General features: G+C 37.8%; 1 protein-coding gene across 1 annotated transcript in view; it reads left to right on the top strand.

Moving 5' to 3' along the window:
* The window catches only part of CAMK4 (calcium/calmodulin dependent protein kinase IV), a 142,955-nt gene that overhangs the window by 117,846 nt on the left and 12,105 nt on the right, over positions 1-13,004 (top strand). The window contains exons 6-7 of the mRNA XM_065744144.1: positions 9,431-9,521; positions 11,791-11,865. Coding sequence (XP_065600216.1) covers positions 9,431-9,521; positions 11,791-11,865 — 166 coding nt within the window. The remainder of the gene's footprint in view (positions 1-9,430; positions 9,522-11,790; positions 11,866-13,004) is intronic.

Raw genomic sequence — 13,004 nt, forward strand, 5'->3', positions numbered from 1 at the left:
TTAAGAAATTCCCATCTGAGTGATTTCCTCCTACCTTTGGATATGGAGACTAGCAAACTAAAAAATATGATTTGGATCTGTGCATCTAAACTGATGCATTTCTGCATATGTTTTAATAATACACAGATTTATAGTCTGAATTCATGAAGCAAATTAGATGCGCTAATACATATTTGTACAAAGTACAAAGGCAGATAAGCTTTGTTCCATTAAATAATATTCTTTTATATTATTTTATTTAAAGTAATCAAAGTTTTATGAAAATATTTGTAAGTCAGTGTACTGAGGAACAGTGTACTCTCTTTCACATTTCCTTGTCTACCAGTAAAAGCAAGATAAATGCAAAGAATAAGCTTGTAGGTAAGCTTTTAAAATTTGACTCCTTTGTAACATTCCTTTTTATTATTACCCACATGAAAAAAAATCCCAGTCTTTCTGGAAAATCAGTATTCCTTTTGTTTTCTACACTGATAAAATGGTCTTCTACTCATTGGGTTTCAAAGTCAGTGTCACTGAAGTAAGGCAACAGTGAAAAAGGGAAAATTACAGTGGCTGCATAACTTGATTTCACACTTTTACTACAGCACCTTCATTGATCCCCTTGTAGCTGGGGTCTGACAGTGTTACTTACAATATCTTCTCTTTTTAAAGCTCTTTAAGCAAGAATTCTCAGTCTCTACAACACTTCTGAAAACACTCTCAGTGTTTCCAAAATATTTTTTTTTCCATTTTGAAACAAACAAATGAACAAAATACACTGTTATAGTCCTGAGTAGGTTAACCTGTGAACAAACAAATAATTAAATTTGCTGTTTCGTAATCAGCAGAAATCACTTGACCTGAATGCCAAAGTCCAGTGATACAGGTTTTCAGATCCACTTTTGTGTTCCAGATCACTTTCTGTCTGAGAGGTAAGTGGAAGCCCAGAAAGAAACAACAGAAATACAGCCTGACTCACTTGAAGCAGTGGAGTTACATAGCGACTTCAACAGAGATAGCACAGTTTGAATGACAGATTGTCGGGTAGCCTTAATAACCCTTTTACACTTGTCACTTAAACAAGTGTAAAAGTGTAAAACTGTCATAACAGTTTTAAGGGTATGGAAACTGTGTTAGTTTGCTGTAGGGTAACACTGCAATTAGGTCCAGGTCACATATCTGGTACCAGTCTTTAGGTTTTGGGAAGTTATGTCTGAATTATAAATAACTGGATTCACACAAAAGAATGTAACAGGATATAGCCCCTGACAAACAGAAATTTTAGATTTTTCTCAGTTTCCCCCAATCTTCTCTATGTAGCTTGTTTTGCAAAGTGCACCAGTGTAGAGTGTATGACTAAGTGTACATTTTGAATGATGAGTATTTGTCTCGCTGTACGCTGTAAGCTGTGTGCTCCATTATTATTACAGACACCAATTACATGGAGACTGACCTTCTGTACGTGTGAAGTGATTAGCAGGGAGCTCACTCTTCTTCCTAGAAACAGGAAACAGGAATGTGTATTTTCTTCTTTCATGAGTAATCTCTCTCTATTCTGTTAGATTATTAAAAGCTTATTTAAACTTTCTCTTCAGAAGCTTCATCAATTAACCACAGCCCTCTTGAACATTATATAGCAGTAATCAAACCAAATTACTATGCAGTAGCTTTCATTACACACTGAGACACTTTTCTAAGGGCTACAGAAATAGCTTAATTATATGTCTAGACATTTCTACAAAGGGAGAAGAAAACATGGTTTTTTTTCATCCTTTTTTAGGTATAATGTCTGTATTTATAGCTCTTTGTCCAGTACTAACTTCATACCTACAGATTTTGTTCTCCCTTTCGGAACTTGCAAAGTTGATTTTATAACAAATGCAACATGGATGTTCTTGCCTGATAATAAAAATAGTATAAATTTGCCCTTTGATAACAGGAGTGAATCTGATGTTCATGAGTGTAGCAGTCACACTATAGGTGTGCTTGGCACAAGTTTGTAGGATAACTCCCCTGGTTCTTGAGGAGAAGCCACAAAACTCAAAGGCTGAGAAGGCTCACAAGTGGAAACAAAGGCATTTTGAGAATTTTTCCTTACTTACTGGTGGAAGGGAACCTGCAGTGCTGCCAGCAGCAGCTCTATTCCTGAGAGCGGGCAGGATGCTATAAGCATAGTGTTGTGGTCAAAGGTCAGCTGGTTTCTTACTGCTCCATTCAGACAAGGGACAGTGCTCAGGCAGGGGCTGTACATCCTGGAGTTAAACACAGCCTGAGTGTATAGAAAGGAGAAAATAGGTCAGGTTGTCTAAGCTGGAGTTAGAAGCATTGCACATGAAGAATGTGTGTGAAGAATGAAGTCAGAAAAGGACAGGACAAAAATTGAGATGCATGAGGTAATGGTAGCAAAATCAGTCATTCTTATATGAAGAAACACTGGTGAATGAAATGTTCTGAAAGGAGAAACATCTTTGTATTTTTTGCTTTATTTTTATTAAAAGTTCAGCTGTTACTGGATGCCTAGCACAATTAACACCAGTTACAGATTAGTAAGATATAAGGCTAGAATAAGAAAAGGCTAGGTTAGAGGTTATTCAGATCATTTAGATCATTTTATAATTGGCTGCACCCAGTGCCCTCTCTAGTATGTTCTTTAAAGAGCAAGCTTCTTAAATGTGAAACGGAGTTAACTGTTAATAGTAATTTCTCATAGAAGCAAGGCAGAGAATGATCTATATGTAGTACACATTTCAAGAGGAAAAAATAATAGGCTAGTTGGCTTAACTCACCAGAAAAATAATCAGCAGTAAATATTAAACAAAGTAGTGTTAGGCACCTGGAGATAAAGTATGGAGTTCACCAGCAAAATTTTTGTTGAGTTCATATCATGCCAAATAAGTCTACTTTTTTCTCAAGCAGGATAAGAGGCACTGCTATAGGAGAGGAACACAGAATATCATACATACTTATCATGAGTAAAGCTTTTAGTACTTGTTTCACTTGATGATCTCACAGTCAGTTAGAGAAATGTAGTCACAGTGCTGTGATTCTGAGTGGAGTTCGGACTGTATGGAGAGAATGCTCTCGATGTAGCTAGAATCAGCAAGAGCAGAGGTGCAACAAAAGTCTTCCTGGGTCTGCTTATTTCATTGCTTTTGTTGACAGCCCTGGATGGTGGAACAAAGAGTACACTTAAGAAAACTTAGAGCAACATGAAATAAGGAAAGACTGCAAGTATGTTGAGTAGTAGGATTAGGAAAAAAAAAAGAAAAACTTGCCAAAATGCAATGTCCTTTCTGTATTGCAAAGGACAAAATTGTGTATGAACCTATATAGTTAATAGTACTAACCTAGAAGTAGGAAAAAAAGACTAAGGACCTAAGAGTTACACTGAATCAAAAGGAAATTGGAGTGGAATATGCTGCCAAAAGAAGTACATCTTTATCAGTACGTCCTGCAAATTTTTTCAGGCCTCAGCTGAAACGCATATTTGCATTTTGAATACACTGGTGCAATTCAGTGCAGCCTGTGGGAGATCAACAGGAGGAATCTATTTTTGCTCTCTGTTTTGCTCTCTATAACTTCCTGAAGGGAGGTTGTAGTGAGCTGGGGGTTGGCCTCTTCTCTTGTAGTGATAGGACTAGAGGGAATGGCTTCAAACTGTGCCAAAGGAGATTCAGGCTGGACATTAGGAAATACTACTTCCCTGAAACAGTGGTCAGGCACTGGAATGGGCTGCCCAGAGAGGTGGTGGAGTCATCAACCCTGGGGGTGTTCAAGAACGTTTGGATGTTGTGTTGAGGGACATGGTTTAGTGGGAGCTATTGGTGATAGGTGAATGGTTGGACTGGATGATCTTTTAGGTCTTTTCCAACTTTGGTGATTCTATGATTCTATGAATATCAGGTCTAGAAAATATGAGAGAAGAGAGAAGTCTGATCTGATGTTTGGTCCTAAGTACACAAAAGGCCTTTGCTGAAAACAGAATAATTTGCTTTCCATATCTATGGTGTGTAAGAAACGGTGTGCACTGTGGTACTGAGAGAACTTTAAGCATAAATTGGACAAATTATGTAATTGATGCTGCCTAGGAGCATGGGAGTAGATAACCCAGGTTCATTTCTGCCTTACTTTTCTACTTTTCTAACTTTTTCTTTTAAGTTTTCTGCAATAGGTTCCATAAATAAAATTAAAAAAAAAAAACCCAACAGTTTTAAGCAGTCTTTATTTGTCCTTTTGTCATAAAATCTTTAAAGTTTGATAGGAACCATTGCCATTGAAGGTTAAAACAAACAGAAAATAAAACTCATACACAGCAACTAGGAAGATGATTTAAAAAATAGTTGAAAGAAAAAATTTCTCTTCTGCAGTCAAAATTGGAGTCATGGCAACGATTCAGTCATTAGTTGATTTTTGTGCCATGAGAATAAAGGCCAAGATGAAGGCTGGTTGTATTTTAACTGGTTTATCTTTCATAAGAGGTACTATGTATTATTCCAAGTTAGCATCATGCTGAGTCTGTCCTCAAAGTTTATCAAAGACTAGAAAGATTGCTATAATCAATTTTGCTAGAATATATTTGCCCCTGATTATCTGATATGCTGTGGACTGATAAAACAGTACCTTACAGTGTGCCTGAAGTATAGCTGATTCATCTGCCTGGCCTACATACATCTCATTGGCAACTGAAGAAGTGTGCTTGTGGGATGTGCAAGGCCCTGTGCTTAGCAAGTATATATTTTTTTTCACTGACTATTTTTTTTCTTTTGCATTTATATTCATTCTTTGGATACAGAATGCTCCATGTGTCTGCTGTTTCTACAAGGGTTGTTCCAAAACTAATTTATTTATAATGTTGGCCCATGACACCAGAGGCAGACAGTGGTGGAATGGCAGTAAAGGCTGAACCTTCCCACAAATACTCTGTTTCATGTTGTTGACATGTGGCAGATGGCAGCAGAGGGGCAGTCTAACACAATGGCATCTAAAATGGAAGTGCACAAGAAGCAAAGGTCTGTCACGGAATTCCTCCGTGCAGAAAAAAATGGCAACTATTGATATTCATCAATGTATGCTGTACATTTATGGAGACCAAACAGTGGATGTGAGCACAGAGAGGTGGTGGGTGCTGCATTTCACATCACTTTGACATGAAATACAAGCTTTTGCTACAGTTATACAATTATGAGCACGTTCTTGTTGATTGCTGATGAAAATGCATAGCTAATGGCGGTGACTATGTTGAAAAAGAACGCTTTGTTTGAAAAGTTGCTCTATCAAGTAGTGTAATTGTGCTATTCATATCTCTTGTAGTTTCCATGGAAATAAATAGCTGATGTTATTTTCAGAGCATCCTATATAATTTGTTTTATTTTCTTATTCATTTATCTTTGCTAAGAGAAATAGACATACATTCTCTAAAGTCAGTACTGTCCCAGTTTATAGCACCTGCTTTGCTGTTTCAGAAAAACAGAAAAGCATGTACATGAGAAAACGTAATCTGTCTTCCCTGTGCCATGGACCAGTTCATCTGATGAAACTGTTGCACACAGAGAGTGCACCTTCCATAAGACTTCTTCCATAGGCCATGCTCTGTTCTGTCTTCTGTCTGCATCTCATCAGCCAGATGAAATGCTGCTATAAGTCTTACGTTTTAGTTCCTAAATGTTACAAGGCATACCAGTTCTAAGTATAGTCGTGTGTTGTTGCCATGGAAAATACATCATCATAATGTAAAACTAAATTTTCTGTATTCACCTTATTTCACTAACACGAATGATCAAAAGTACAGTCAGACAAATGCTATGCCCATACTTTGTTTCACTGTTTAATATTGCCTTTTGAAAATCAAAAGAAAGTGGAAGGAGGATTTTTTAGTTACTGGAAGACTTTATCTTCATGTTATAATCACATTTTACGTGCATGCTGTATTAAGTATTTGTACAGCATCATGCATCTGAAAACTCTTCAATCATCCATAGAACTAAAATGTTTTTCAAATGTCATCTGTATCTTACAGGTGGGAAAAATTCTCTATTTCAGCAAAGCCTGGATTGTGAAGTGAGTCAGTACCTGGTCTAACTTGGTACTTGGTTCCTGATTGTCACGTTTAACTACTAGTTATTATTTAACCATTGAGAGACGTTGTATATAAATAGTAGAGCACAGGTTAACTATTCTGGTATTATGAGAGTATGTAATGCCCAAAGCTGTACTCTAGACTGGAGTACAAAAAGAGTTATCTTTGAACTTATGCCACAGAGACACTATAAAGGAAAATTCCATTCATTAAAATCAATATATGAGAAATAAAACAATATGAAAATTATCTATGAATAAATGTAAGTTATGTTAATTTAACTAATTTGTTTCTATATGGAACCTGAAACTCCATAAAAATTTCTAAAGCACATAAAATTCAAAACACTATTCTCTTTATAAAATACAATATAATAATCAAATAGCCTTCAATACTAGGAGCTGCTGTGTCAGAGTGATGAGTAGATGGTTGCTGGATGCTTTTCACTTGGGCTTTTGAGACTGATGAAAACTACCAAACAAGGCCCAAGGTCCAACCAGCAAGCTGACCTACCAAGTCTCATTGCTAAACCATGTTCCCTAATGCCATGTCATAAATACCATAGGCATATGGACTCTACTGCTACCATGGGTAGCCCATGACAGAGCTTGACCACCCTTCTCCATGATGAAACTCTTCCTGATACCCAATCTAAACCTCTTCTGCTGCAGCTTGAGACTTTTTTTGCTTTCTGTCACACATGACCTGAAGAAAAGAGATTAACACCCTCCTCTCTGTAACCTCCTTTCAGGTAGTCGTAGAGAGTCGTAAGTTCTCTCCTTAGGGCTTTTTTTCTTCAGACTAAAGTAGCCCAGTTCTTCCAACCATTCATCATAAGACTTATAGTATCTTCCCCAAATCTGTTGTTTTTTCTTTGCACAGAGATGGATTAGGCTGAAAAGAAGAAAGTAGGGTTTCTACATGTACTGGAGACATTCATTAACAAGACTGTTTGAATGCAGGGACATCTTAGAGAACTCCAGTTGGAAATCTTTCCTGTTGAAAGTCTGGAGTTCCATGAAGCTAGCTGGTTCTTCTTGGCCGTTGAAGAATGAGCTGTCTCCCATCAGTGCAAATGCTGTGGGATTTTTTTATATGTCCTTTTGTCTGTTAGTTCACAACACAACTAGTAACCATATTGGCCCAGCTCAACATAATTTGACAGCAAGCTAAGTTTCAGATACACTAGATGCCAACAAGACATCTGTTAAATGTCTGACTTGGTAGCCCAGTCCACATGCATTACTTCTGCCAGCAGGGGACAGGCAGCAGCAGGCTGGCTTGCCAGCATACCTGTGGGTCTGTGCTGGTCCAAGTACCAGATCTTGCTCTCAGGTATAAAATTAAGCAAAGATGTAGTAGAGTGGATAGGAAGAGTTGGGGTGTTGTGAGGAGGGAACGTAGAGGAGGTTGTAGTGTCAGTTTTTGAAAGGTGTGAACTAAGTTATCTGGGGAATTCACATCTGTTAGGCACTTGCATCATATATTTTTTGCAAATGTTGGGCTTGAATAGAGGAGGAGATTTTTTTAAAAGAGTTCTTATGGGTATATAACAAAAAGGGAGTTCAGAACGTAAATTCATTACAAATCATGAAATGAATGAATGGATATGATTCATTATGGTTCTTGGGAGCCCTGGGAGTCAAGCTTTCAGGACTTAACAGAGGAAAAATTAAAGAGTTTCTCAAGAATGCTTCCCATATTTCCCTTGCATAAAAATGGTCTAAGAAGAGAAGACATTTTAGATGTTTTCAATCTCACACCATGTATGTTTCTAAGATTATATGTCTGTCTGTATAAAAAATGACCTGTGAAAAGACTTTCTGCAAACTTGGCTGGAACAGTTCTCTGCACAAATTTGTTCTGAACTATTTTATACGAGTGAATTGGAAATTTCTGCTTTCCACTCAGTGACTTGAAATATCTGTTCTTCTCATTCCTACAGAGTCCGCTAAACTGATTTTCAGGATGTGAAAATAGATCAGTTCAGAATCATCATTCTGTCCACCTTGATGTGATTGATTTTGGTGCACTTTTGGTGTACTTCTATTACCTTTGTTTTTCAGACATATCAGTGACATAAACTTTGGGAGTATTCTTGCTGATTGTCTTCATTGGCAGATAAAGGTGTACTTTTTTCCAGGCTGGACACATTTCTTTTTCAGCCATGCAGATCTGACCACAGTAAATGATGTGGCACAGTGCAGTCCATGAGCCTCATTGAATTGTTGTCTGTTTTTACCTTGGATAACTAATTAGCCACCTATCTATGAAAAAAACACAGGTGTGACAAACACTTAGACTTAAGAAACATGCACTTAAAAAGCACTCAGTGTCGCTAAAATGATGCTCAAGGAAAGAGCTGTCCTTAATGTTATGTAATCACTGGCAAATTAGAGTTTGGAAACTGAGAGATACACAGGCATTCATCTCAGATTCTAACTTAAACACTGTAACTGGACTTGCAAGACAGATATTCAAAAGCTTGTTGTTTTCGGCTTAGTAATGAATATGCTAACTTTTTCCACCAGTGAAAACACAGCTGAGAGAAGATTCCAACTAAAATATAGACTAGGAGACTTTCAAATAAGATACTCAGATTCTACCCTTAAGCACCATTCTTCGGAGGCTTTATAAATTTCTGCTGAAGGTTTTATCAAGATATACAGAATTTGTTTCTCTAGTTCACCATTTTTGCCCCTTCTGATAGTGTCCATCTCTAGCAATATAGAAGGTGGCCATAGGTCCTAGAAGTGTTTCCTTCCATTACTGCAAGTTGGGAACGTCTTTACATGAATCCAGTGATGAGTGGATTCACATGCACTGCATGTCTTTCAGCAAGACAGTTCGAAACCTGAGAGTCTACAGCTGTGTTTTGTTGAGACCTAGAAGTCTTGCTCAAGGGACTCTTAAGTTTTTAATAGTTTATACAAGACACATGCTGCATCTTTTCTTATCACTGTTGTCTATTATCAAATTGTCTGTCTAACTGAATGACAATTTTTTTTATCTCTCGTAATATTATAATATATAGAAGCTGCCTTCCTCTGAGACAGAATTCTGTATCTCAGTGTTTGTCAGATTACTTCCTAGTAGTTATCTCTATTAAAAAGTCACTAATGTTTTTCTGAGAAGCTTTTTTGCTCAAATAAACACAATGCCTTCCCAATTTGCAGTTTCCCATTCAGATCTCAGGATGCTTCTAAGAATCCCATACTGAGCAGGTCTGCAGTGAGAAGCTGCTGGAAGTTGGTTAAGTGACTCCATGTCACACAGGTAGCAGTCAGTGGACTGCTGCAAGGTGGAAGGTGTTAACTCACACTTGGCCATAATATCTTATGCTCAGGTAAATGTTTTTACTTTCTCTCTTTATAGTACCTGCATGCAAATGGGATTGTGCATCGTGATTTGAAGCCAGAAAATCTGCTATATGCAACACCAGCACCAGATGCACCACTGAAAATAGGTAAGCAGCACTAAGATGCTTCCCTAATTCCTATCAGTATGTTACTTTGTTCTAAGCTAATGCATATACTCAAATGAACAGTACTACAGTACTCCTTCAAAAGCATGATAGTGCGCTGTGTTTTATAAACACAAAAGTGAATTCTAATTATGGTGAATTTACAGCCTAAATCTTGCAGAAAGCTGTAGATGGTAAGAGTGCAGGAGGAACAAGAAGGATCATGGGGTGAGCTGTATGTGCCCCTTCTATGTCCTTTTTTTTTTGCTAAAATAGTATAAGGGAAAAGATGCATTGACAGAAAAAGTACAAGTTCACAGGCAGAGATGAAAGCAAACAAACCAAGTATGTCCTCAGGGCAGTTCTGAGGGATGAGAGGAAATGCTGTTCACATGGGTTACAGGAAAGGTACCCTGAAGCAGTGCAGGAGGGGTGAGGAGGAGGAGTGGTCAGGCTCTCCTGAGAGTGTATGCTATATACCAGTGCCCTCAAGAGCAGCTGCTGCTTGCCTAGGGCCTGACTTCCAAAAGCCAGGCATGTTCCACTCTTCCTAAATCAACGAGGAGTTCTGAGGAAATCAGCAGGTGTCATGTTGTGTTCAGCCATGAGCAGCTATGGGCTAGTTCACACAAACAGAGCAGTGCAGTGCTCCCTGGTGGGACCTGGGTTGAACATTCCAGACTACAAAGCTGGAAAATGACTGATTTGTAAGTACAAAAAGAACAAAAGCCCAGAGGCTCCTGCTCCCTTCTTCAAGAACTCTATCACCTGCTGTTTTCCAGCAAATGATGTGTCAGATATTCAGTACTCCTGGTCTACTGTGAAGTACCACTTTCTGCTCCTTTGCCAGGGGGCAGGTGAGCATGTGAGGAGTGAGTGTTCCATATTCATCATGCTTGTGTTCAACACAATTTTCAGAAGCCAGTTTTCCAAGAACTATTTTTAAGTAATTTCATACATATTTCTAGGAAAGTATTGTATCTTAGGATGATAATATCTTCATTTACGTTTTCTCATGGCTCTGAAGCACTGTTATATGTAATAGTTTAATGCAGTACCCAGCAGCTATGGTTTGGTGGCTAGTGGTATGGGCTTCGGGAACATTCATCCTCAGAAGAGCAGCACCCTCACCTCCATCCTCAGCACCTCCTTCTCTTTTCTGCCTCAGATGCCAGTCTGTTCCAAAGGTGCTGCCATACCAGTGAATTACAAATTAAATAGAACTGAGGTGAGAAGAAAGTACAGCTGCTCTGCTGAAAGGATAGCTCCACTTAACTAGCTCAGCTCAGTCAATTTCAAGAGATGGCAGGAATCGTCATCCCGAGAAAGCAGCTTGGCTTAGGTGTAATGCTACATTTATCTCTCCCAGTCAAGATTTTCTATGTGAAGCACAAAGACGTGGCTGCTGCCTATGTATTACTGATGTTAAAAACCTACAAAGTTTAAGAAGAATGGAAAGTAGGCTACTTTGGAATAAGAAGGGCATATTTTTGAAATTATACTCTCTGTGTGACACACCCAGCACTAAACACAGTTAATTGTATAGGTACTAGTATCTTGCACCTCCTACAGCACTGAGGGTTGGAATGTCATATGTGTATTTTGTTCTTAAATTGAGTAATTCTTTATCTTTTGATTAAAGTTATTGCTTTGCTTAAAGACAGGCTCGTTTTACAATGAATGGCAGTATTTGTAAACTATATTAACATTTAGATCAGTTACCATACATAAATGATGAATGTTTTAGACATGACTGAACAGTAACTATAAATTTATAGAATAAGAATTGCTTTTATCCTGATCAAAATGTACACTTCTATATTCACTGTTACAAAAAAATATATATTTTTTGCATTATTAAGGCCAGTTTGTCATTACCAAAATTGTCCAAGAAATCACCACTGTGTGATGTGTTAGAAAAGAAACTGTTCTGTTATTTTATTGAATTACTCACAAAGTGGAAGCTGAATATATACATAATACATGTTTCTGTATCACTGATTGTAGACCCTCAGGATTCTCACTATATTGTCTGTATGTAGTCCTCAGGATAAACAAGATACATTTGTGTCAGCCAAGAATACTCATTTGTACAGACAGTTTTTTGCTTCTGGACTGCAGTCTGGGTAGATCCCTTAAATTGACCATAATTTCATGAAGTGACGGTACTGTACATTTAATGCATGGTGTTCATTCAAGTACACATACAATGTAATAATAGTTATTTTACAAGGAAATAAAACCACTAACATTTCTAAAAAAATCTTAACAGCTGATTTTGGGCTTTCGAAGATTGTGGAAGATCAGGTGACCATGAAGACAGTTTGTGGAACTCCAGGGTACTGCGGTATGTTGTTTTATTATGTATTGTTTACTGGACTTAATGTGAGAATGTTTCATTTTTTCTTTCCAATGTGAATTTTTTCTTCCTGAAGTCAAGATTCAGAAAGAATCCATAGAGTGGAAATAAATAGAAAACTGAAATTCAGAATTGGCACCATGTTAAACTTTTCTAAATATGCCTTTTCCAATACTGAAGCTTAATTGAAGCATATGTTACTGTGTGAGTTCATTACATGCACAGAAATAAGTCCAACCATCAGAAAAAATACTGACATTACTGATATAGTACTTGAGAAACATCTCTAGAAATTTGGACTATGCAAGGCATGATGGAAAACTATAAAGATATAGAGGAAGTTACAAATCTTTTAATATTAATTATGGTGAATTTATCTTAAATAATACTTTTTAATGTAGAGGAAATTGAATATCCCTTACAGTTAGCTCATAATTCAACCCCCTAATCCTGAACCATTTAAACAATTAATGTATAGTTTAAAATGCAGTTTTTACGTAGATTGTGTGAGAGTGGGACCTATGTAATTAATATAATTGTTAATGTAATGTGATGTTGTGTTACGTAATGTAACAATACAATACGAGTGCAAAGTCAGCGTTGAAAGGAGCCTCACAGACAGTCCAGCAGCTTTCTCTGGGACATACTATGCATGCTGCCTGTACAGCTGTCGTGCACATATTTGCTGTCAGAGCGAGGGACAGCCACTGTGTGTATGCCTGGAGGAGAAGCTCTCCCAGAGCCAGAAATTGCAGCAGAAGCTGGATGCTGCATTGCCAGAACATGCAAAAGAAGTAGGCCGTCATGCAAAAGAGGATTGCAGCCACCTTTGCAGTCTCCTCACCTTTCACTGCTAAGCACTCTTGTGTCAGGAAACAAGCTGGTAGCCAAGGATAGTGGTCATCTTGTTTAGCTCAGAGCAAGCTTGCTGTGCTTATCACGGTGGATACTCACCTCTAACCACCAGTGTCATCTTATGGAGAAACCAATTTCTGTCATTCTTAGTGAATTCTTGGTCTCAGAAGCATCTTCCTATGAGTGTACTGGCAGGTAAGTGCATCAGGTTGTTTAGGACAGAGCTGAGCCAAGCTGGGTGGTAACTGAAGACTTGGTATTTGTCTTCTCAA

Source organism: Cyrtonyx montezumae, unplaced genomic scaffold (genome assembly GCF_038088225.1).
Source record: "Cyrtonyx montezumae isolate F1298 unplaced genomic scaffold, pur_monq_1.0 scaffold_30, whole genome shotgun sequence".
Lineage (NCBI taxonomy): Eukaryota > Metazoa > Chordata > Aves > Galliformes > Odontophoridae > Cyrtonyx > Cyrtonyx montezumae.